General features: G+C 40.5%; 1 protein-coding gene across 1 annotated transcript in view; it reads left to right on the plus strand.

The window, feature by feature from the left end:
* LOC123377276 (multiple epidermal growth factor-like domains protein 6) overlaps positions 1-27,508 on the plus strand; it is a 269,454-nt gene that overhangs the window by 20,257 nt on the left and 221,689 nt on the right. The window contains exon 4 of the mRNA XM_045029959.1: positions 1,454-1,558. Within this exon, the coding sequence (XP_044885894.1) occupies positions 1,454-1,558 (105 nt within the window). The remainder of the gene's footprint in view (positions 1-1,453; positions 1,559-27,508) is intronic.

Raw genomic sequence — 27,508 nt, forward strand, 5'->3', positions numbered from 1 at the left:
GCCCTAGGCAAAACTTCCACCTTGCACCCCCCCTCCCCGAGCCCTGTGACAGCTCTCCGCCCCCCCTCTGCCCTAAGGTGCCCCCCCTCCGCGGCAGCCCCCCCCGGCCCGGGGAGCCGTGCGGCAGCTCCCCACCCCAGCTCACCTCTGTTCCGCCTCCTCCCCGAACACACCGTCACCGCTCCACATCTCCTGCCTCCCAGGCTTGCGGCGCCAAACAGCTGATTGGCGCCGCAAGCCTGGGAAGGAGAGAAGCAGAGCGGGGTGGCGTGCTCAGAGGAGAAGGCGGAGCAGAGGTGAGCTGGGGCAGGGAGTTCCCCTGTGTGCCGCCCCCGCCACCTTACTTGCTGCAGGCAGCCCTCCACGCACCCCCCTGCCCCAGCTCCCTCTGCCTAAGTGCCGATGACGACGACCAGGGGGGTCAAAGATTCGGTCGCCGCTGAAGGACCTGAAATGCCGCCCCACAAATGCTAGTGTCCTAGGCGACCACCTAGGTTGCCTAATGGGTTGCACTGGCCCTGGTTACCATCTATAGGTTTCCTGTATCTCTTTACCTCAGATTCTCCATTTCATTTACTGTACCTCTGAACTTCTCTCTACTTTGGCTATTTTTTCCCCTGTACAGCATTTTGTCCTATGCTTTGTATGAGAGAAACTAAACAAAATAAAATGTTTTAGGGTTGTATGCAGAGTCCTTGCTTTTGTGGTCATTTTTCTTGAGGGGTTGCCCCTTTCTGCTTCAGGCTATTGACTCTCTTTTGTTTGCTTCTCTGTAAATGCTGTCAAAGATGCATTTAAAATTTGTAACCAAATCTGAAGCATAAAAGGAATTTATCAAATTGAACTTCTGTGGAAATGTAAAAGCCTTTTCTTGGAAAAATAATGCAGACTCTCTGTGAATTCTTTAAGGCACCTGAGTAGCTGAACTAACCTTTATTCAATACATTCAGGCACAAGGAGACTGTTTTGATTCAGCTGGTTTTGTATTGTGCATTTGGGGACAGGGGGAGGAAATTGTCTCACCGTAGCTGTTACATAATCTATTGAGATGTGAGTTTCAATCATCTCTGCATTATACAACAGCAATTCATCCACCCTTCCATCATCCTCCCTGTGGAATCTGGTAGCATTCTTAATCTTGTAAGACTGTGCTTTCCACCCTTTAAACATCTTAAAGTCAAACCACACCATTCCCAAGGCCATTATTACATTATATTATATTTTATTATCCTGGACTGGGACATCATATCTGTATGATAATTGGAAGGAAGATTCTTTTTGCCTATTCCCCTAAGAACAAGGCTTACTCTAATTTAACTTGTTCAGTGAAAACACAACCTCTGATTCACATCAGTTTGGGAGGCTTCTATTACAACCAGAATATGACACTCTGAGGTATTCGTTCTTTCTGAAGAGTTGTACAATGAAGATTCTTCTTTGTTGTTTTTTCTAGTCTTGTGCTCTGTAGGCACTTGCTTCAATGGCGGGAAATGCTCTGAAGGAGGATCCCTGATGTGCCAATGTCCAGCAGGATTTCAGGGTCCGCGCTGCCAGTATGGTGAGTCAAACTTAAATTGCTTGCAGTGTATCTATAATAGTCTATATTGTTTTGAGGATGCCTTCAGATAAAATGAGCTCAACTAATATTTTGTTACTTGAGGTTACTTCTGCTGCTTTTTAAATGGCTATGCAGTGGCTCCACCTATTCTCAGTACTTGCTTCCTTTTTGTTAAGTTATTTAATAAAATAAATAAATAAACAAACAAACAAAACCCCACAATTGGCCCAATTTGTAGTGAGGCTGTGATGCTGCACAATGTAATACTAGTGAAAATCTCAGTGCTAAGCATACAGTAGAACCTCTATCTACTACTCACTTGGTAAATTGGATCGTTTTCAAAAGCAGCCTGGCATTCTCACTCCATCTTTCAGCTATGGCCTTACCCTTTCAAATAGTGGGCACCCAAAACTCTCAAGTGAGTCAACAGGAGTTTGGTGAATGCAAGGAATGTAGGTACTGGGCCACAGATCTTTAAGGATGGGCTGCTGTAGTGATATGTCTGATATTAGAAAGACTGGCTTTACAAAATATGCTGCAGAACACTTCCTAGTGTTCTGTGAAATTATTTTGATATCTGCAGTTCAGTATTAAAGACACAGAGTACCTTTTGTGTCTATGGTATCACGGACCCTTGTATTGTGATATTTTCCCTCTTATTTGCTCCTTCACAATATTTGGTAATGTGCAACTGGTCTACCAGGCATTGGTGAGGTTCTGCTCTAGTGTGCACTATGCAAAAGTGTGTATTGCAAATATAATAGGTATATCTCCGTATATTATTTATCTTATAGAACTGGAAGGGACCCCAAAAGGTCATTGAGTCCAACCCCCTGCCTTCACTAGCAGGACCAAGTACTGATTTTGCCCTAGATCCCTAAGTGGCCCCCTCAAGGATTGAACTCCCAATCCTGGGTTTAGCAGGCCAATGTTCAAACCACTGAGCTATCCCTCCCCCTATAGATATTGGCTTAGATATTGCTCCAATTTAATAGGTATTTTTGGTTTTTTAAGTCAGCTTTTCAAAACAGTCTGTCTCGTAAGACAAAGAGTTGTATAAATGTGGGAAAAACAATGATTTCCACTATATTTCAATCCTTAAGGACTTACTCACATTGTAGTCTGTGCAAATAAAACTTTATTTGAAATTTTAGATCTTCAGATTTTCTCTTTCTAGCCATGTGAAGGGTAATGAGATTTGATGGTACTTTTACACTGACAGACTTTGATAGGTTGCAAATGTTGAGCCAAATTCTTCACCTTGATACACTGATGCAAATCTAAAATAGCTGAGTGGAAGCCATGTAGAAGCTAGACTAATCTCACTTCATGATCTCTATGCATGCATAAAAGAACCTACTCTATCAATTTCTCTTTTTATTGTTCAGAGATATGACCTACCCTGTCACCAAATATTTTATTTAAAATAACACTCACAATGTCACATTCTTATAATATTTTTGGGCCATCAGGGTACAGTTATTCTCATTCAACTATATTCTCCTCTCATTACAACTAATGCTTCGTAGTTGTAAGTGAGGGAGAATTTTAATATCTCTGCCATACTCCATCTTGATTACAGGCCTTAATTTAAATGCAATGTGCTCAAAAGCTGAATTCCAAATTCAGTGTATGGCTTGTGTCATTCTTGTTCTATAAGCTATCAGACTCTGACCTCCACTTGGGCTCATATAGGTCTCTCTGTGATTTGACCTTTTATGGGCACACTGCACTAGTGTGGCTTCACTCCATATGAGAAGTAGCAGCCACTCCTGAGTGAAGGTAATGAGTCAGTCTGGGTTACAGCAGGCTACATCACCTGATGGAGAAATGCAAACATTCAGCAAATGAAGGAACAAAGTGTTTATTTCACTAAAGCCCTGTTACAGAATCTGGTCACAGATGACATTTTTAATGTGTAAACATGAAAAAATGGTGCACTTCAATAAATAAAATGAATGGAACTTCTGCTGGTAGCAAAGCTTCAGAATATTGTGGGCCAAACTGTGATCTCAGGCCCAGTCTAGATTAAGGATATTTGTATGGGTGTTTCTATGATTATGTATTTACACTTGTGCAAATCACAAATATGTATGTGCTGCACTGAACTATGTTGATGTAGCTACACTGGTGCAAATTTCCTTAATGTAGACATGGCCTAAAGGACACCAGTGTAAATCTGCAGCAATAGCGCACTGATACCAGTGGAACACTGGTGTAGCGGAACAGAATATAGCTCAGCATATCTGAGAAGGGCCCAAGTAACCTTTCCTTTGGATCTGCAATATACAGTTTCAGCAAAGTCAAAATAGCTTCAGCTCATATGTCTATATGTTAGAAAAATTGAAATGGAATACAAAACTAGTTCTAAATGCACCGATTACCTTGAAATACCTAAAGTGTTAAGACATTCCCTAGAGCAGATGAGACCTAAGGTCAGATCCTAGGACTAACATTAGATTCTGCACTCAGTTCATAGGGAGCAGGCTGGAGTGGTGACTGGAGACATTGTAAAAACAGTTCAAGTTATCCTGCAATTTCAACTCTCCACAGTTAGGTGGAGCTTTCTATTGGTGATTTACTTTCTACTGATTTGTGAGAGTTTGAGTGGAATTTCCGTAGTTATTTCCAGTGTTATACAGTAGCTGCAGTCTGGCAGGAGTAGATTTATAAATTAAATACGAGAGAAAAGCCTCCATTCAAAAAGAACTCTAAGGTCAATTCATCTGACTAACAGAAGCAAGGTATCAAGTATCAGAGGGGTAGCCGTGTTAGTCTGGATCTGTAAAAGCAGCAAAGAGTCTTGTGGCACCTTATAGACTAACAGACGTTTTGGAGCATGAGCTTTCATGGGTGAATACCCACTTCATCGGATGCATGTAGTGGAAATTTCCAGGGGCAGGTATATATAAGCAAGCAAGAAGCAGGCTAGAGATAACGAGGTTAGTTCAATCAGGGATGATGGGGCCTTCTTCTAGCAGCTGAGGTGTACCCTTAGAGCCCTGACCAGGGTTATTCTATCTACTACCCAAGATCCACAAACCTGGAAATCCTGGACGCCCCATCATCTCGGGCATTGGCACTCTCACTGAAGGACTGTCTGGATATGTGGACTCTCTACTCAGACCCTATGCCACCAGCACTCCTAGCTATCTCCGTGACACCACCAATTTCCTGACGAAACTACAATGCATTGGTGACCTTCCAGAAAACACCATCTTAGCCATCATGGATTAGAGACTCTCTGCACAAACATCCCACACACTGATGGAATACAAGCTGTCAGGAACAGTATCCCTGATGATGCCACAGCACAACTGGTTGCTGAGCTCTGTGCCTTTATCCTCACACACAACTATTTCAAATTTGATGACAATATACATCTCCAGATCAGTGGCACCGCTATGGGCACCTGCATGGCCCCACAATAGGCCAACGTTTTTATGGCTGACCTGGAACAACGCTTCCTCAGCTCTCGTCCACTCACGTCCCTTCTCTACCTACATTGATGACATCTTCATCATCTGGACCCATGGGAAGGAGACTCTGGGAAAAATTCCACCATGATTTCAACAGCTTCCACCCCACCATCAACCTCAGCCTGGACCAATCTACACGGGAGGTCCACTTCCTAGACACCACGGTGCAAATAAGTGATGGTCACATTAACACCACCCTATATCGAAAACCTACCGACCACTATGCCTACCTTCATGCCTCCAGCTTCCATCCCAGGCACACCACACGATCCATTGTCTACAGCCAAGCACTGAGGTACAACCATATCTGCTCTAACCCCTCAGACAGAGACCAACACCTACAAAATCTCCATCAAGCATTCTCAAAACTACAATACCTGCACGAGGAAATAAGGAAACAGATCAGCAGAGCCAGACGTGTACCCAGAAGCCTCCTACTGCAAGACAAACCCAAGAAAGAAACCAACAGGACTCCACTGGCCATCACATACAGTCCCCAGCTAAAACCCCTCCAACGCATCATCAGGGATCTACAACCCATCCTGGACAATGATCCCACACTTTCACAGGCCTTGGGTGGCAGGCCAGTCCTCGCCCACAGACAACCTGCCAACCTGAAGCATATTCTCACCAGTAACTGCACACCGCACCATAGTAACTCTAGCTCAGGAACCAATCCATGCAACAAACCTTGATGCCAACTCTGCCCACATATCTACACCAGCGACACCATCACAGGACCTAACCAGATCAGCCACACCATCACCGGTTCATTCATCTGCACGTCCACCAATGTAATATACACCATCATATGCCCGCAATGCCCCTCTGCTATGTACATCTGCCAAATTGGACAGTCTCTACGGAAAAGGATAAATGGACACAAATGAGATATTAGGAATGGCAATATACAAAAACCTGTAGGAGAACACTTCAACCTCCCTGGCCACACAATAGCAGATCTTAAGGTGGCCATCCTGCAGCAAAAAAACTTCAGGACCAGACTTCAGAGAGAAACTGCTGAGCTTCAGTTCATCTGCAAATTTGACACCATCAGCTCAGGATTAAACAAAGACTGTGAATGGCTTGCCAACTACAAAACCAGTTTCTCCTCTCTTGGTTTTCTTGGTTCTCCTCCCTGATTGAACTAATCTTGTTCTCTAGCCTGCTTCTTGCTTGCTTATATATACCTGCCCCTGGAAATTTCCACTACATGCATCCGATGAAGTGGGTATTCACCCACGAAAGCTCATGCTCCAAAACGTCTGTTAGTCTATAAGGTGACACAAGACTCTTTGCTGTTTTTACAGAAGCAAGGTAATTTAGAGTGCAAGTTCTGCTTAAGCGCTGCAGGGGTCCCCAATCAGTATGCTTGTGAGATTTGTACCATATTTACAGGCAAAATGAAGTTAGATATATTGCGACGTTAACAACCGTGGCTTCTATTTTTCCATCCGATATCAAACACTACCTCTTTAAAGTAATTTGAATTTAATGTGAATGAATTATTTAATGGGACTATATTATGTTTTTTTAAATGGCCATTAAACCCAATTCCCCCTTCCATATGCAGCTTGTATCCAGAATAAACTGTTTTCATTCCTAATCCTTTGGCTTTCTTTGAAATGTACCCACCAGGGTTTTCAGGGTTCTTGAGGTGCATTGAGAAGAGCTGAGTTACAGTCAAAGTACCGTTGGTGAGTTAGAACATCCACACCATAAAGTATTAATATCACAGAGCAAGACCGTGGCGGAGCCATTGCAATCGAGGCCTTACTTAGATTGTGGATATTGGAATTGTTTTACCCGACTGGCGCAGGGAGCTGCACTTTGTGCCTCAGCAGAGGCTATTGTGCCCCAAGGTGGGCTCTGGTTGGGGAGGGAAGCTTTAAACTGCAGCTGGGCTGCGTAGAGCACTGCAAGTAAAAGCTGCACACACTGGTGTGTCCTCTAGCTATGATCTCCATGAAACCATTTCCTCTCACTTCTGGGGCTGCACAGGTCTGCTTTGAGCCCCCAATAGATGAGGTGTAGCGGGCACCTTGCAGCACTGTCACTCTCCAATTCAAGCCGGCTTCCTGCAGAAGTTGGGGTAATCTACTCTGACACTTAAAGCATACATTTAATTAGCTCTGTTCATATCTTGCTCTTCCCATCTTCTTGCCAGTCTGCTCTAGGCTCCTAGCTTTGAATAGTAGCAGGTGTGTCTAAGCATCCATCTAAGTAGAGCTGCTAGTGCCCCCCACCTGGGACAGTGGTCCATAGAGGGAAGAAATAGCACAGAGTGGAGAGATGGCTCCAGTTTGGTTCCCCTGTAGAATGAATTTGCAATATACATTTTCCAAACTTTCTACTCTACACATGGCCATTTTGCCTGTTTGTTCTCCTTACCCCAAGAGTCGCTGAGCATCCACAAATACCATTAGGTTTATTGGGAACTAGAGGCACTCAGCGTCTTTGAAAATTAAGCTATTCTATATGTGCTGCATCAATCTGCCCCACAGACGGTTTGTAACAGGTTAATGAGCCGACTTATGATAGCCCTGGGTATCATAACAATCTGTAACATGGAGATCATCCTTTGCAATTGGCATGATAAAATATAACAACTGTTTTAGAGATGTTAAACTGTGTTGTCAGCCTGCAACATGAGGCCATTTCTATGCTAAGGCCATATGGTTATGATTCACATAACAAGAAGCTTGTGGAGTTGTCAGTAGAAATGTTAACTGCACATTGTACGTTCCACTAGATAGTTTTGCTAATTTACCAACACTAGCAGCAGTAAAAACTTAAAAAAATTATGCCTGAAATGCCCAGGCTCTTCATATAACCATTCCAAGGATTCAGTAACAGATTGAGCTGTCTCTCTCACTGTCACTTGCCATTTATCTTGTAATTTATATAAGTCTATTATTACAATGAAAACTTGCAAACTGCATTGTTTTTTATATTGTATGAAAGCTGAAGTTCCTTTTTCTCCAAAATGTAGGGGGGCAAGGGGGATGAGACATTTCTTATATACCAAGACATGATGAGAGCACTATGCTATGAATGCAATCTTCTGCACTGCAAATTTTATTGTCATTTACTAATTATTACTGGTAATCTTGCATAAGGTCTGCTAGTCACCTGAAGTGGACACATTTGTAAATTTCATTTCATTCAACTTGTTTAATTCTGTACTGAGACTATGTAATAGGAGATGGAGCTACTGAAAACACTCTAAATTCTGCAAAGTGAGGTGATTTCATTTACTTGTATAACTAATATGCAAAAATGATGGGTAGCTATGCTCTTAGAGTCTATTAAGGGTTCCATCACAGCACCATAAGTCATAGTCAATGTTTGTGTAAAGAATCTTTCCTTGCCTGCCTTTGCACACAGTTTAAAATACAGTAAATGTTATTTAAAAGCCATTGCATATTATAGTGATACAAAATGGCAACATTGCCAAGGGGACTCTAAATAGGGATGGGCTGTGAAAACTGAGCTTCTCTGAAAAGGCAGCGACTTCCCAAAGTGGGCAGGGATTGACTGCGGTGGATTTTCAGGGAAGGGAGCTCTGTATTGTAGCTTGATCCACCCACTGATTAAGAACTCTTAAAAAGACACATGTGATGTCTGTATTAATACACCCTAGTTGGTGTGTATTAATGTAGTATTACCAGCTCATGAGGTTATAGTGTAGGTAAGGGTCTAACAAATTTTACACTGTCTGTTTACTGGTATAGAAGATTTCCACTAATGCGAAGCTTAAGGAATATTTCTGAGACACTGTGAGCTGTGTGGTTAGGACTTTAGTCAGGTAGTCAAGATACCTGGGTTATACTCTTGGCCCTGTCACTGGCCTGATAGATCACCTTAACCAAGTCATTTCACTTCTCTGTATCTCAGTTTCCCTATCTGTAAAATGGGGATAATGGTACTTGATTTATAAAGTGCTTTGAGATCTATGCTATATAGGAGCTAAGTATTGTTACTGAAAAGAGTAATAGAATTGGGATGTGGGCACAAGGGCAAAGTAAAGCTTTTTACCTATGTCCGTTTTTATTGGTGGCTAAAGTTAATGCTTCTGAGGTAGAGCAGCCATTAGTTAGGTGAATAGTTCCTGCATGTCTCATAAGACTGGTTGCATATTGCTAAGAAATCAAATATATAGCAGAATGCTATATCCAATCTATCTAGAGATCCTACAGCAAATGAAAATGGGTTACAACTTTCTAGTCTAGTTGATTGGGGTGGAGGGGGGCAGAGTTCACACAGTAAAACTGCTTAAATTAAGGTTTATTTAAAAAACGTTTGATTGGAAGGGTATGAAATCTGGTCAATTTTCTTACAACCCTAAATAATCTCTCTCCAGGAAGCTTTGCAACAAAATATTTTTCTTTCTACAAGGAGTTATTTGATACAATTTGTGTCATTCATTCCTGTCTCTGAAAGAACAGGCAATTTTGCTATTCAGTACTAAAGAGCGTTATAGTGTAGTAAGAGTATGTATATAAAATGGTGGTGCAAATTTACACCACTTGTGAGTTCCTGTTTAAAATGGCAAATGACATGCCTGAAGTGCCTACATTCCGGTCACAGATAGGGCCATCTTCAGAAATTGGAGCAGTAGATTTCCTGGGTTTACTGCCAGTTGCAGAATGAGGTAACGCTCATGTACTTGTTTGTGGGACACTTTATCTTTTAAAATGGGGAGAAGCCTCCACGACAATATATGAGAAGGTTCTAATCACTGCCAGGGTTCTTTGTGTTCTCTTTGCAGATTTGGGATCCCAAATCCCCCACACAACTTCAACCGTGGCTGAAACTTCAGAGTATGAATTGCTAGAAAATGCACAGTAATTCCTAAGTTAGCCCATAGGGTGTGGAACTATAGGAAGATTGAAGGCTATCCTTGTTCAGAGCTCCTCTGGCCTAGTACACGCATTTTCCTGTCACGATTGTCCAGTCCTCCTTTCTGGCACTGGGTGGTTTCCATCTCCAAGTTACTAAGCATTATCCAGTGATCATCTGAGGGTATGTTCAAGGCCCAGCATTATCTCCCTTCTTCCCTAGCTGTGTGGGTGGCCTATATTCTTCTCTATGACTTCTGCTCTTGTAGGTGACAAGACTTCCTAATTAACCTGTCAGGTATTCCCTGGTTGATTGTCCCATAACCTTGTTTCCTGTGCCTCTTGCTGGGTTAATCTCTAGTTCCCTCCTCATTGGGGGTGGGGCGACCTGTTCCACCAACTGGTGTACTCCCTTAAACCAGCAGCACTCAAGGGCTGATCATACTTTCCCAGCTTCCACTTCTTTAAAGCTCTTAAGGAGTCTCGAGGACTGCTCCTGTCCTAGGTCTTTTCTCATTACAGTCATAGGGCATCTTCTTCAGCTGCTCCTGCCTGGATTCTCTGTAGCTTGAGGCTGTCCATACCACCTGGTCACTGTATACTACACAGTGCCACTGTTAGCAATGTGCTGACCTAAGTCCCTGCCCTCTAATAGAATCATCTGTGGCTTAATCCTTTCCTTCAAGGACATCCTAACATGGAAGCAGAGGGAACTCAGTAATGAGCTAAAATGCTCATTACAATACATCACAATAATGATGTTCAAATTAGTATGTCTGGAAGACTCTTGGTATTCAAACTATCTTAAACTTTATTTATTTTACAAGAAAAAATGCCCTAATTTCCCATGTAAATGTCTTGTCAGAATTGTAAAATGCTCAGGACTTTAGATTATTTTTCCACCAAGAAAACTGCTGTGCAGGCAATAAATAGTGAAACATAAAACAGATTCTAGAACAACAGTGATGGTGAAAAGATCTTGTTCTAAAGAGACAATTTTTTCTATGTACAGAGTCACTATGTTAGGAATTAGAAATGGGCCTCACCTATAAAGTGCATATCCAAATCTCAATTTCTCCAAAGTCTGGATCGAGGGATTTAGCCCATCTTTAACATTGACTACTGTGTGTTCAAAGGCAGGACTTGTGTTCCCTCTTGATCTAATATGGATAATATGCTAAGATACTGTGATGATGAACACCTTGTTGGAACCGCTGTTGTAGTAATAACACTGTTATAGTGGAGAATCCAAATCCCCTTCCAGTTAGTGGAAAATAGTTGCCTCTTAAAATAAGAATGATGATGCTAAACATTTAAACCACATAATCACGGCTGACATGGGCTGGCATGTTCACTTTCATCAGAGGTCAAGGATGAACCTAAAGATTGCTCTGATGTCTAATGTCATGAGCCACATTGGTGGGGATGTATAAGGCAGTTTGCTCTGCCACTGCTTGTGCAATACTCATTTTGTACATGGATCTTTAATGCCCAGTGCTATCCATCATTAACAGTAATTTAAGAGACCCAATTTCTAACAATATCTTAACTTCTGATTTCATAGAAACCAAGTTGTTTCTGTAAGTCTGAATTTTGTTGATAAATTGTATAGCCAATTGGTTGACCACACTTTGGTTCATTGTGAAATATACTTTAGACCAAATAACCAATGTCACAGGCTTTTAAATATGGTACAGGAAAAGGATTCTATATTATAGCTGCATGGGACTGCTTTTCAGAGACTGCTATGTTACATTCATCTTATGCAGTTATATCCCCAAAGCCATCTTTTTATACCCTATTTTTTAACCTCTAAAAGGTACTACCTACATTCCTTGGCAGTGGCTTTAATCAATCAGCTTTTTACCTTTTTGTTTTTGGTACTATGGTGTACCCCTTTGTCTCTTGTCCTGAACCCATGTATTTTAGATACTAAGGGGCATGAAGATACCTCCTAGGTTTGTGTGGGTAACTCCTTACCTGTTGCCATGAGAAAATTGTCAGCATCAGGACATATGATTTTCCTGTCTTCTCACACCAAGGCTTACTTCAGTTAATGCAAGGTATTATGGGTACTTAGTTTAAGTTTACAGGATTATAACAAAGGTACAGGCCAATTTGGGCTATATAACTGCTATTGTAATGCTTAATAATATGTATACTCAAATGCTTGGAATATATACATTGCAGATATACATCAGCATGAGATATATATGTATGTTAGCCAGTGTATATTAGTCAACAGTTTTAAACAGCTTGTTTATGAAATTAAATTGATCATTAGATATGTCAATTATGGCAATTGAGACCCAGAGATGGAGAGATTTAAGAATTCCCTAAATATTTCTTGTGTCTAGAATTGTTTCAACTTTTGAAGGGTTTACAATGGCTTTCTTACTATTTTGAAGACCGTTCTGAACTTTCTCTAGCCACTTTCAGAACCTTCACGTTACTCAAGTAAAGGCTGGTTATTTTGGTAGAACGAAATATATCATCTCTTCTATCATCTCCTGGTGACCTTAGCTTAGCTTTCATTTATCACAAATAATTTCCTGTTTGAACTGCAATTGCTGTGAGATGGCAGTGTTGAGATGCCTGTGTTACATATGACCTTCTAGAAGGGTCAAAGTGAAACTGTGAATTGGGCAAGAATGTAAATGATTGCTGGCCAGGGAGTGTGAAGCATGCTAAGAATACTTGACAGGGAGGTCTGAATTTGGGGGATGAAATTGAGGTTGGTGTGCAAACTGTGCATGACGTGTGTGGGTATTTTTGTAAGCTTGTCTGAGACCTGATAGAAGGAAATAAAAAATGTCTGCATTCTCTCTCCTCCCCCCATAGCCAGTCACATTTACAATCTATAAAAGGGTAGTACTGATCTGCTACTCACACTGAAAGTACTATACACTGATGACAAATGTCCCCATCCCATATTCCTTATGCAGATCAAACTCCCATTGACAGCAGTTCAACTTATATTAGGATCAAGGACACGGGGAAGGGAAGGTACTTTATTGGTGCCGAACTGACCTATACATTCTGCTGTCACATGGCAGTGGGTGAATTTTAGCTTCTAGTCATTATCAAGTGAAATAACACACTTTGCACTTATAAACTGCCTCACAAACCTCAGAAAACCTGCGGGGGGTAAATGACATTTATTTCTCCTCTTGTTACAGTTGGAAAACCTGAGGCAGAGAGGATGATGATAGGACCCAGATAAGAATCTAGATACAGGCTAAGGCTAGAATTTTTAAGACTTGAAGGTGCTCAGTTCCCATGGAGTTCAATGAAAGCCAGGCACCCAACTCCCATAGGCATTTCTTAAAATCCCAACCTATGATTTGCACAAAGTCAAAGGCAGAGCTGGAATTCTGACTTGGGAGTTGATGGCTTCTAGTCCTGTTTCAATCCACTAGGCCATATTGCATCTATCAAGATGTTGGGCATATACTAGTTTTATTATACCCAACTAAGTTATATGGTCTAATTGCACAAGAGAATTTAAAAAAAAAAATAAACACAGCATTAGAGAGCTAAACAACTTAATATAAGCTTCCTTTCTTGTTTGCTTAAAAATAACATCTTACTACTGCTACTAATGCCATGTTAGTCATCTCAGTCTATCTTTCTTATTTCTGCAAGGAACATTTGATATACCAATGTACCATCAAGGACCGTATCTCAGTGAGCTTTCACTGAATGCAGGCTTTATGCTTCAGAGTGTAATCCTCAGTGTATCGACAGCCTCTGTCAGCTTGCAGTTGTCATGGCCACAATGGAATCTTGCTGTCACAAGTCTGCTCATTCTTAGCCTTCTACAACTGTCTACTCCAGAGTAGACTGTCTCCAGGGTATGTTGTGGAGCATCACAAGACCAAGAAAATCAATCAGTGGTCCCCCAAGAATTCAGTTACTGGTACAGAAAGCTAGTAAACCCTAAAAGTTGCTCTGTGGCATGGAAGCCCCTAGAAAAGGAATTTTATTGCTCTTTATTTAAGACAAGATTGTGGAACATGGTCCTGTAATTTGAGCAACACCTTGGACTTACTAAAGTGGAAAGGCAGCAAAGATTGTATTTGTTTGGGTGGAGGACAAAGGAAGAAGATATAAATGATAGATTTTGGAGGAAAATAGCTCTGTTCCCATTTCACTGAAGAAACTGTTGAAGATCATCCATTCCTATGAAAAAACGTGCTCTATAATTCTTCAGAAGCTGGATTATGTGCCTTGAAAAGGGCATCTCTGTGACTGAGGATGTATCAGAATATGGGGAAGTAGAACCTTTCACTTTTGAGAATGGTTTCAATTTGCCCAAGTCAGCAGTGGGTATAAGTTGTAACTGCCCAAAGATGATTCAGTGGCATTTTATAAAATGGGTTTATAACCTCAATCCAGTCCCTATTTGGCAAGTGTGCTCATTGCAGAAGCAATCTTCACGCTCTGTGTCAGGCAGCCTTGCCAAACTATGAATTAAAATGGAAACTGAACTGGCTTCCCCAGGTTTCAAAGCAAGTTTGAAAAGTATCTTGGGAGCTATCTACTACTGCTCTTCCTGCTGTAACTGTTGTGTGGGTATAAGACAGGTTTTGTCTTTGAGACTTTCTCTAGCACTATATTCACTTAGAAAAAGAAGAGGGGACCTCCTCACAATCTTAGGGCCTGACTGAGTGAACCTTCCATGTGTAGACCGTCCACTGACTTCAACCAGATTGAGCCTTCCTTTTCCAAATGCATCTTATGTCCTTAATTCTTGAGTTTGGGAATTCTTTTGGAATGTAGGAAGGAGAACTGTAGGGGGTTTTGCTACACTATAACTTGGAACAGTTTCCAATGCACAGGGTGCCTTTCAATCCCATATTTGTGTCTCCTTACCATCCCACTTCCAACACTGAATGGTTGTCTTTCTGCTCCCATTTGCCTGCTGATTCTTTCTGTTGTTTTTTATTGTATCCATCCAATCTAGGTAGTAAACTCCTCAGGCAAGCCCCTGTCCAAATTGTCTTTTTTTTTTTTTTTAAAAAGACCTGTGCAAGCCTCTGGTGACATAAGTGCTTTGCTACTCCAGTACTAGAGATTACTGTACACTATTACCTATATGTATAGATATAGGTGTATATATAAAAAGCTCATGCCTACAAGAGAAAAAGTTGGACTTGATGGATAGAGTTATAAAAGGTGACAAGGCTGGTTGGAAAACAGGGGAAAAGACTTTTTTTTTTATTCTATTGATCAGTGTGTCATTTGATTTAAATTGTCTGACCCCCCAAAGAGCAAAGCATGATAGGAAGTATGAGTTGCCTCTTGTGACCCAGAGACCCATTGGTGTCAACTGGCAAAGGGTTCACTACTGCCAGCAACTTCTAACAGGCCTGACTAACTCACTACAACTAACACAGAGCTTTCATTATATTTATCCATAAATAGTGTGCCATACGGTATCAAATCAAAGCTGGAGCCACACTAGTCATTATAAGCATTGTGAGATATATGTATAGATGGTGTGAAAGGAGTTTCCTGCATCTACTGCACATATATCCTGTGAGTCTGTCGCCAGGTTTTCCCTCAGACTTGGAATGTTTGTCCATCTAGCTAACTGACATGTAATTTAAGCATTGTAGTGTTTCACAGTGGGCCTTCCATCACTGGTTTGAACTGAATATGAATAGAGAACAGTGTAGTTGTAGCCATGTGGGTCCCAGGATATTATAGAAACAAGGTGGGTGAGGTAATGTCTTTTATTGGACCAACTTCTGTTGGTGAGAAAGAGACAAGCTTTCAAGCCACACAAACTCTTCTTCAGGTCTGGGAAAGGTACTCCCAGCCTCACAGCAAAAGCAAGGTGGAACAGATTGTTTAGCATAAATAAGCACATATTGCAAGGGACCATCAAGGTGGAGTGGCCTGTTAAAGAGGGGGTTAGTGGGTTATGGATTGTTGTAATAAGCCATAAATCCAATGTTTCTGTTCAGTCCATGATTTTTAGTGTCTAGCAGAGTAATTAATTTAAGCTCTTAGGCTTGTCTTTTGAAAGTGTTGTGCAGATTTCCTTTGAGGATGAGGACTGATAGATCAGATACAAAGTGATTTGCTTTTATGAAAAGTGTTCTTCCATGGGTGATTGGGTGTTTTTTGTCTATTATCATTTTCCTGTGTGAATTCATGTGAGAATGTTGTGATTGTCGGGTTTCACCCACATATTTGTTGTTGGGGCATTTAGTGCATTGGATGAGGCACACCACATGTACCTCAGGGAAGAGCTCTGTATAGCCCGAAAGCTTCTCATCAACGGAAGTTGGTCCAGTAAGAGATTACCTCACCCACCCTGTCTCTCTAAGAATGAACAGTGTCATGTGACGTCAACAGGGAAAACAAACAATGGAGGAAAAGAGCTCTGTCTGGAGATGCACTTCAGAGGGTTTATTGGACTATGACTGGGGGACAAGGCAGACATTTTGTCACCCATTCACCTTGAAGGGTGTATTAATGAAATGCTTAGATCCTAGTTTTCACTGGAAAGCAGCAGCTCTATCAAAAACTGAATTCTTGAAAGAAAATCTACCTTATTAAATAGGAAAGGTAACTATTGATAAGTGTAGACCTAGGATTGCATTTTGTTTTCTTTTATATGTGTAAACATTTCTGTTTCCACTTATATATATATATATTCTCTCTCTCTCTAAACCTTTGATAAACTTATGGTTGTTTCACTAGAAATATATTTCATTGGTGTGACTGTTATAAAGGACCTGATCCTAAATAATCAAGCTGTGTGTACACTGTTCCTACAGGGGCAGCTTACCTGGTATTTCTGGAGTATCTGGTTACAAGGGGATGCTTTCAGAAAGTCACGGGAACTGCGCTTCACCTACTGTTTATCTGCAAAGCAAAGTAAGGGCTGGCAGAGCTCTGAGGAGACTGTTTCAGTGGCTAATGACTAGTGGTGTCAGCGAGCTGACACCCAGTCAGGCACCAGTAAGTCTGTCTGTCTGTCTGTCTCTCCTTGAAGCAAGGGGGTAACAGACTGACTCGCTGTCCTGGGTAACCTGAAAATGGTCACACTGGTATCCCCCAAACATATATTTTGTGTTAACAGAGAGAGTGCACAGAGAAAGTGGTGCACAAAATAAAAAACAAAATTGTTTTATTGGTGGATAACAATAGAATCAGAAACAAACTCCAGCTGCAAGGAAGATCCTGCAAAAATCTTGCATCCATATATCCACTGGTATATTGCATCCATCCCACTTAAAGCATTTTACCATTATGATTTGTCAGAAACACTTTCACTGCTAATAAAATGTGCACCTCCCCCAAATAAAAATACTTGATAGTATCCACTAAAAATCCAAGACAAGTAAAAACTTTGCCATTTAAAATGGCAATCATAAAACACTGATGGAAAAATTGTGGGCTAGCTCCCACCTAGATATGACAGGATGTAACCAGTCCATATACACATAGTATATATAGTATGGATGCAGCTCACATAATAGAGAGTTGCATATGCGGCCCACAATGGTAAATAGATAGCGAACCACTGATCTAAATGGAATACTCATGAGTGCCTGAATTTTGGAGCCATGAGTACAGAGTGACAAGGGGGAATAGTGAAATGGCAAACCAAGGTGTCAAAAGTAAATGAACGCGAGAATAACCACTTGAGAACAAATTCTCCCTTATTGTCTTTGATACAAAAGGCTATTTACTTTGTACTGGCTGTGAAAAGTGAAAGTAATGGAGTAACAGGCATAAGCTTACTTTCTAACTTCTAGCATTCATTTGCTGCTGGTTAAGAAAATGTGGTAGCAAATCATGCAAAAGATGAGGCCGGAATAGAGATGCTTGCATTTATTTTCACTCTTAGCAAAAATAGAGTAGGTGAACAGAGCTGGATATATTTGGTGTCTGTTCCATGACCTTGGTGTCTGACCTTGAACAGGACACTTAATTTCTCTCCCTTGGTTTACCCATATGTGTGTTTTTAGTACCAAAATGTGCTTGTCACTATAAAAGCACTAAGACAATCCCTGCTTCAAAGCAATCATGATCCAAAAGCAGACCTAGTGTAGTTAGGGTATACTGAGAAATCTAGAGAAGGAGCTAAAATACGTAGTTTTTGTACAATTAATGTCTTGGTTTTAGTTCACATATTTAGCATTTTTGTGAAGTGAGCCATATTGTCAATGTATTTTAATAGCCTAGGCTCTTTTTAAAAATAAAATAAACATGAGAGAGAATACATGATGATGATGTCTTGTGTTGTATCAGCATGCCTTTGATATGGTCTCATTATTAATGAGTGGTTGAGTCAAAAGTGAGTTATGAAGGTCATTGCAAATGAGTGCTAATTAAATTTTTATACCACATCACCATATTTCATAAATGGCTTGAATTAATAAAATAAATGACACAAGACTACATGCAGATAAAAAGACAATGCTTTACAAGACCCAAGTCCTAGTCTGCTATGCAACTTCCCATCCCCACAAACTTTCCCTAGCACAACTCCACTGTTCACTTGCACATCGGTGTGTTCCTTTTGAAAAGAGAACTCTTAACCATGATATTGTTCATTGGGTTCACAAATGAGCCCTAATGAAGGACCTCAAAGCAATAGATGAGTCCCCCAGCACATACCTCTTCTTCTTGCTGTCTTCCTTGACCTGGGGCTGATATCTTGTTGTAACCACATTCTGATTTTTCTATTTGGAAGTTTGGGAGAGCAGGTCTCTGGATAAAGGATGTGGCAGAGGTGTGAGTGTGACATGTCCTGCCTCTTGCTGATGGAAATTCCTCTCTGCCTTTGTCCTATGCACTACTAGCCACCCCAGTACCTTTAGGAAATAGCCAGTACCTAGATGTCTTCTACCTAAAAAGGGTTAATATCTCTCAGAATTCCTTTGCATAAATAGTACTTTACAGTCATTTAACAGCATTCTTCAGCTCTGATGTTTATTTCATCTAAGAGGGGCAAAGAAGTTAATTACTTTGTCTGTCTAGAAATGGAGAGAGACTCACTAACAACCACTAGACATTACTATTCACTTCAATACGACTGAACTCACAATAGTGGCAGCTGGACTTAATTATAAGTTTGCAACCCTGTGGTTTCAGCAGCAGCTGCTGAAAAATGGATAATGCAAGTAGCCTTCGAAGCACCTCACATTAGAGATAAAAACCTTGTCATTCACTGAGAGAGCCGACTGAACAAGTATTAAAAAGAACAAAGATTTCCCAGGGAGGGTGCAGGACAATTTTTTCCCCCCTCCCTCTTTGGCTCTCATTCAGGATATGTCGGTTGTACAGTACGACATTGTTTTTCCAACAGAGCAAGATTTTCGTGAGCGGTTTTTTTTGTTTTTTTTAACGTGACAATTTAAAAAAACCAAACCTTAAATCAGCTAATTGCTGAAGATTAAAATGTAGTGTGTATGCGAATATATGAATGACTTTAATGCTGCTCTGAGCTCTCTCAGCTAAATACTGGCTGTGTAGTGAGCATGCAGGCAAGTGGATTAGCTAGGACAGGGCTGACTCCAGGGTTTTTGCCGCCCCAAGCAGCAAAAAGCACAAAAACAAGCCGCGATCGCGATCTGCAGCTCTGCTGTGGCTGCTTCAGTCTTTGGAGGCAATTCAGCAGCTGGTCCTTCGCTCTGAGACGGAGTGAGGGACCCGCCGCCGAAGACCCAGACGTGCCGCCTGTCACCGTTGGCTGCCCCAAACAGCTGCTTGCTGGGCTGGTGCCTGGAGCCGGCCCTGAGCTAGGAAATAATACCCTTTCTGTTGCACTTTACAAACATTGCCAACTCCTCATGACAGTCCTGTGAGGCAAGTATTATTATCTATGTTTTATGCAGTGTAGTTGTAGCTGTTTCAGTCCCAGGATATTAGAGAGAGCGAGAGAGAGAAGACTGGTGAGATTATATCATTTAAGTTAGTCCAATAAACAAATTATCCCTGTTTGACAGAGTGACCAGATACCAAGTGTGAAAAATCGTGATAGGCTGGGGGGGAGGGTAATAGGATCCCATATTTAAAAAAGCCCCAAATATTGGGACTGTCCCTATAAAATCGGGACATCTGGTCGCCCTATTGACGGATGAGGGAGAGGACAGGGAAAGGATAAGTGACTTGCTCAAGACTACACAGCAAGTCCCTGGCACCTATGTGACCAAAACTTCTGATCCCATGATGTCAACATTGTTTTAAGCTTCTCCAAACATATTTCAATAACCTTGCCTAGCTACAGCCAAAGTTGAAAATACCAGCTTTATGTCTTGGGTACCTTGATTCTTTTTGCTTTTTAAGAAATCTGAAATATTCCGGTAGTGTTTATCAGCTCTGATGTACTGAAGTAATTGGAATGCATCTGCTATCCCTTTTATAGAGAAGTTATTTCTGTCGGCTTCCTTTTTTGTAAATCTAATTGCTTTTGGTTCAACAAAAGTTCGCAGGCAGTTGCTTTTCTCACTATTACCAATATTGTGAGTACTGTTCTTATTTTCAGGGTTGCTGACTTGAATTTGTGTTCTTTCACAGTAATCTAGTACTGTATCAGAGCTTAGAAAAGCAGACAGAATTAGAGGAGACAATACTAATCAGTGAGATTGTAGGTATTTCTTTTGCATCCTTTACACATGAATTCTGGAAAGACTATTAATATCCAACTAAGGGTCCAACTCATGGGGGAAAAAATAATCCGCATGTTTCAGTGAAGATTTAGGGACCTATGTTTCAACTGTCTGTCATTTTCAACACAAATTTACCTGCTCCCAGCACAAATGGGGTATGATCTCACTTTTACTGTTTATCAAATATATACAGCAGGAATGCAGAATTGTGAACCAGTGGATGTAGAAAATGTCACTGATGTAGAAGAAATCAAACCTAGTTTTATGTTATGGTCTCCTATAACGTGTGTTCTTCTGTGTCTCATTTTGGGCCTTTGTCTCCAACAGGAGATATTCTTGAGAATATTGACTCATGTGAGTAATGCTTACTCAAATGAGTAGACTTTCTAAAGCCAACAGGGTTACTGAATAAGGTCTACTTGTGTCAATCAGGATTTCCAGGGTCGGTCCCTTAGTGAATCAATTTTAGATCTTGATACATTGAGACAAAGTGATGGGAATCATACAAACTCCCTGCTTAGCACATATATATGGGAGCTAAATTCTACCCTTGGATGCATATTTTGAATTGCCATTTAAAATCTGCTTCAAATTTGTAATCAAATTTTCTCCCCATTAGGAGCTCTGTGTGTATTTGTGGGTAAGAATTTGGTCCTATATTTGACTAACTGAACTTTTTTTCCCCTACATGTAATAATCCCATTTTAAATTACCTGTATATTGGATGGCAGACTAGAGGAAAGGAGAAATGCACCAATGAAGAACTGGGAGCGGGGGCTCAACAGAGTGTAAGTGGGTTTGTTAAACGTTAGTTACTGAAGTCTACAAATGAAGGGCTTAATTCACCTCTGGCATAAACATGTGCCAACCCATTGATGTCATTGGAGTGGTGCCTCTTTACACCACTGTTGAATTTGGCCACAATCTACTTTATGCTCCTTCTCTGTCCCATCACTGAGCCCGAAGTTTTGCTTCATCACGAGAAATAAAATAAACTTAAAACAAAGAAAATGCTGCAGCAGCATGGGGGGGCGGGGAGGGAAGAAAAGCTTGAAGAGTAGCTCAGTGTGCCACTCCTCCTGCTTGTATTCCTGGTAGTTTAGGGTAGCAATCCATTTATCATGACAATAATTCATTATCCTGCCAGCCCTTAGGCATTATCATTTAGTCTGACAAGCAGATAATAGAGAAAGTTGAAAGGAGTAGAGACTGATGAGCTACTGGATATGAGAAATTAGTTATCTTGTTTGGGTTTTCTTTGGGCTGGATTATTTATCTGGGTAATGAAATTACATTGAAACTTTTTAAAAAAGTATTTGGTAATGAAAGGGTAGACCAAATAGAAATTCAATTAATCAACCAATGAAATACAGCCCCCTCTGTGGTGGAATGTGGAAGCTCTTCAAATCTGCAATGAATAATGATGCTACAGCACAAGTTAGGAAATGGAGTGAAGGACGCTGTGGTACTGGCAGACAAGGTGCCAGCTTGTGTCAAATGCCCAGGGCCTCACTGAACACTGACAAATTAATAGGAAACCAGTCTGTCTTACGTGTGGATTGGTTATATAGTTAAAGGAGATATTAGTGTTATAAGAATGTGTTCAATTTTAGACTTTATGGAATGCTTGTAGGATACTGCATATATTAATCCCACGTATAATGTCTGTGTCCCATGGTATAAAGTTATATTGAGTGCTTGTGTTGTAAACATCTGCAATTGTGTAACTCACCAAACAGGAAAAGAAGCACTGATTAAGGCAAAGTGCTCATCCAGCACATAAGATGGTGCAGTGAAGGCAAATGAGACTTTGTGTAGCATCAAAGAACAGAGACCTAGTCGATGGCATTCCTAACTCACTTCAGGAAGGGGAGGCATGCACATGGACTCATCCCAGCAGCTTGGATTCTGGAGTGAAGGGGATAAAAACCCCGGATAAAGAGAAACTGGGATCTTTATGCTGTATGGACCGTGAGGGACAAAGATTCCTAAACATAAGCAAGAGATCCCCATGCTGCTTGGCAGGGGTCAGCCATAAAGGGCATATGGATCTGCTTATTATAGAAGCCTATATTGCCTTTTTAAATCTAAGACACTATCTCATTTGTGTGTATATGTTTCCTGTTTTAACCTTGTAAATGACTCTTTAATTAGTTAAATACATCTTTAGTTACTTTATTACAGGATTGGCTACAGGCATTGTCTTTGGTTTGAGGTCCGAGTACAATTGACCTGGGGTAAGTGACTGGGAGTAACCTGAATATTATTGTGATTTTTTTCGTGCAAAGTGGCCATCTATCACATAGTCCAGCTTGCCTGGATGGCAAGATAGATTGGAATGTCCCAGGGATCTGTCTGTGACTCCATGGTAAGACTGTTGTAGTGCTTTAGGAGTTTACATTTGTTACTGGGTAATTATAGAACATACAACCCAGTTTGGGGTTTCTGCTTTGTTTTTTGACAGTCTGCCCTCATGTTGGCACTCACAGTTGTGATCTACTCCGGACAGCATGACAGATACTAAGAACAATTGGTACCTCAGAGGGAATTTTAGGTAGGCAGAATGTAATTACCAAAACTTCCACCGATTCTTAAATGACTACAAGTGCTTATTACATTGGAAGGGTTGTAGAGTAAAATCTTCAGCTCATGGCTACGGTGATAGGGCGGAATCAATGCCCTATCTCAAATAGGAGAGCTCCACTAATATAGACTATATATAGTCTGAAAAGAAGAAAAAAATCTTAGAATGTGTGTGTATATATATATTCCTAATTTTTAAAACAAAGTACTGGTAACAGGGATAATTTTGTAAATTGCAGGTAATATTAACCCAAATTACTTAAATATATATTTTTTAAAAAGTGGTTTTTTTTTCCCCACAAAAGCTTATGCCCAAATGAATTTGTTAGTCTTTAAGGTGCCACCGGACTCCTCATTGTTTTTGTGGATACAGACTAAGATGGCTACCTCTCTGATATTTAAAAATGTTAAATATTCATTAAGTATTACTTTAAGACTTTAATACAAAGTTGATTGACTGTCTTATTTTGTTCCCTTCTATAAGTAATGTGCAGAGGGTATTTCTACAGTGGGTTTCATAGTATTTATTACACACAACTTTATTTTTCATGTTTAAAAAGTTAGCCTAATGCTTAATACGTTACACACCTTGTATGGTTTAATGAACACCTCAATAGAAATGAACCTTTTAAATGTGTTAACCCATTTTTGTGGGCCTGATTTTATAACCCTAATTCCTATACATAATCCTGTTGTGAAATCACTGGAGTGGAGTGACTAAAGTTTGTGTGATTGGATCCTAGAATGGAAAACAGTTCAACAGCTTGGTATAGGCTATTTGGCTCTTCAAGGAAATATATACTACCCTCCTGTTTTGTTTTGGGGTTTTTATGTAGCGCTTTAGGGGACTTCCAAAATATTCAATATCCTTGGTGGGCGGAATGTAACCAATCTGCAGTTAATCTAGAACCTTGGGTAACTGGAGGCTGTTGAAACATGACTAATCTGTATTTGCAAGTTTTTTTTATTAAATGAAATCCATCCTACCGTCTGCCCCTTTTTTGTGAAGCTTAATTTACATAATTCTGATCAAATGTCAATGCACCACTGGTATCTTTCTGTTTTTAAAATAGCTGTATCAAAACATCAACGGGCAACTGTCTACGTGAGTTAGGCTTGCACCCAAATTTAACAGAGAGAGAAAATATTCTCTGTATGTATCTGCTTTATCAGCATATGTGCTTTGGCATTCAGTAGCAGACCGTGCTTAAAATATTGTCCATCATAATCAAGGTTATTCAGTTCAGTTACCTTTTGCAAACAGTTCTGTCTGGTCCATGTACAGTTCATTCTGTACTATGTGGTTCATTACACTAAGTTTCTTTTGGCCTTTAGCTAGACAAAGATTCTTAGTAACTATCATCTGATTTATTTTATTAGGCTGTTTCTATCCCATATCCGATTTCCTGACCTAGTTGTTTTAAAGAGGTCATTTTCTATGCTCTGATAGAAACGGTGACAGAAATAAGGGCTCCTAGGGTTTTATGTGGTCATTATTAACTTGCTTCAGTGCTGAACAGGAAACCTGTACTTTGTGGGGAGTTTTAATCAATAACTGAAGAAAAATTCTGCCTAGGTTGTGACTATTCTATCTAATGCTCCAAACTTCTCATTACAGCAGTAACTCCCAACAGGGTGTGCGTTGGTCTTATTAATACACATCCTTAGTGCACTGATGTATGAAGAGGAAGGCTGCTTTCTTTCTTCATACAGGAAGCCCCCCAATATCTTATTTTTTGCTATTAGAATGTGGCTCTTGGCTTTACCAATTGTTCTTAGTATCTGTCATGCTGATTTTTCTAAAATCGATGTTTTAAATGACTTCCTGGGGTGTGGGGGAAAGATATACAGTGTATGAGTACAGAGAGAAAATACTAATTTACAGTTAATGCTGCAAACTATCTGCTTTATCTTTCTTTAGACTCTTCTGTGTAACATTGTCATTGAGACTTGGGATGTCTAATTTGAGAAACTTCATTTGGTTTATTTACTAATAAACCCATTTTTAAAAAAATGTCTCATGAACTAGTAATCCCTCTTTCCTCCCCCCCTTCACTTCAGAAACATAAATCCATAGACCAGCAGCTGCTGACTAAAATTGACATTTCAGCACTGTGATTAATCAATACAAAAGATAAGAACAAATATATATCCATTCCAGGTGATATTCCAAGATTATTGCTAAAACATTCAGCAAATATGGCTCAAGGAGGTGTAAAGTGTCTTCTCTCTTTGTCTGTATCTTGGGCCAACAAAGCGCATTGTTCCAGGCCCAGAAGGGAGATGCACTGCTGCGTAAAGCAGACTATACTTCTGGCTCTGCTCTCAGTTGAGTTTACTTAAAGTATGGTGTTGTACAGATATAACAGTGCAGTACCTTGCATTACCCTCCTCCTGGAGCTGCTAAATCAATATAATATTCTGACCCCATATTTACACCATCTGTGCCCACTTTAGTATTGCATCAACCTGTTACGCACCCACCATCATGATTTCAGAGCCAACTACTTTCCACTGGTTCACCCTGGAGCTCATAGGCTGATACATTTCTGCTACTGTGCACATCAGTAAAAGCTGTTGTGTGGGCATTGTGCCATGGGTGAATTTGGGCCCATGTCTTATGTAAAAATCTACTCCCGTGCACTGGACATGCAAGCATCTTTTAACTAGATATCAGGATTATTTTGTTTCCAAAGAAAAGTGAACACTTAGGCTTTCAAAGGACTTACACAAGAAAATTTAATCATAAACTTTCTATTTTCTGATTATAGCAATCTGAGACCATTTTTCTGATTGCAAAAATGTGTCTGAAGTGATCAAAAGATCCCATGTGCATATACTGACATGAAGAAAAGCTTGACTTAGTTACATGTCAAGTAAAAGTGTCTGTGTGTCAAATATAGGCTTTTAAAAGACAGTCCAGGAGCATGATGGGAAGAGGAAGCTGGCAGCACGTTTCTTTCAGAAGCTCTTGTCTTGTGTTGAAAAAATCCACTGCAAAGGGTTGAGGAATTACTGCTGCATCTAACTGTATGTTTTCTATAGTTTTTCACAACTGAATGTTAATAGGCCAGATTCTCAGTGGGTGTTAGTTGGCATAGCTCCATAGACTGAAATAGAGCTATACCAGTGGTCCCTAATGTGGTGCCCGCGGGCGCCATGGCGCCCGCCGGAGCATTTATGTGCGCCCGCCTAGTGCCCAGCAGGGGAGAGAAGCTGTGGCCCTGCGCCTGCCGGGGACAGAGTGCTGCGGGCTGCAGTGTTCTCTGTCCTCTGGGCTTCTCTCCAGCTTCTCTCTGGATTCATATATTCTGTAATATTAAATATGATGTTTTTCATATTATTTAATGTACAAATACAAAATAAGCCTTGAAAAATTGTTGGCGCCCACCACACTCTTCTGAAAACATGAATGTGCTACTGTCCACAAAAAGGTTGGGGACCACTGACTATACTATTTACACCAGCTGAGAGTCTGTCTCATTTTCCCTAATTCTTATAAAAACTTGACAAGTAGTTGAGTAATTAGAATGCTTCAGTAATCCAGAGGTAACCAAAGCAATAATCCTGCACAACCTATTTTTTGTAAATTTCCATAATTCCCAGTCTATTACATGTGTTTATTGAAGCTGGAGAGTTAAAAGCAGGGGGCACAGGGCAGCGGTTAGGTTTTCCTCCAGGAACTGTGTGGAGGGTAGTTAGTGGAGCTCAGATTAAGCCAATTAAGAATTTTTAAAAAGACCTTTGGTAAGATGTTTGTTTGAATTCTCAGGACTCACTATTTCCAGACTCTCCTTCTCTGCTAGTTGTGGTTGAGGTTTATTGTTGTATTATATGCACCAGCCCCAATCATTCAGTCTACCTGATGCCCTTGAAAATGTTTTCAAAACAAAACCAAAAACAATAAAACCCAGAATATCTATTGCAAGTGTGAACCAAAGGCTAAAGTAATGTTCCTGCATCTTTTTTTCTGTCAACCTTTGATACTCCTAGATAATAAAAAAGCATGTTGTTAGTCTCACATACCTTTTCTTTTTCTCTGTGTCACAGCCAATTCAATCACTTTTTTGTCACTCATTTGTACATTGAAAGGTCAAAATATATAAGCTGTTTTCTTACTGCATGCCCCCTTCTTTGTGTTGTATAAATAGGCACACTACATGTAATTGTTCCTACATTTATGAGATTATTTTTCTTCCTCAAACATGAACAGTGCTTTACTGTGTTACCAGGAGGATAAAATTTGCCCCAATTAGGCTCAAACACAATTTGAGCCTAACTGTGTCAGGGATGTGCCTTTTGCTGTTCTGGTGCAGATTTGCTCAAATTAGGCAAATTATAAGCCTTTGAAAAATTTCAGTTAACACAGGCTCAGAGCCTTTACATTTTGGTAGCTAAAATCTCCAAAGATTC

Source organism: Mauremys mutica, chromosome 9 (genome assembly GCF_020497125.1).
Source record: "Mauremys mutica isolate MM-2020 ecotype Southern chromosome 9, ASM2049712v1, whole genome shotgun sequence".
In the NCBI taxonomy this organism is placed as follows: Eukaryota; Metazoa; Chordata; order Testudines; family Geoemydidae; genus Mauremys; species Mauremys mutica.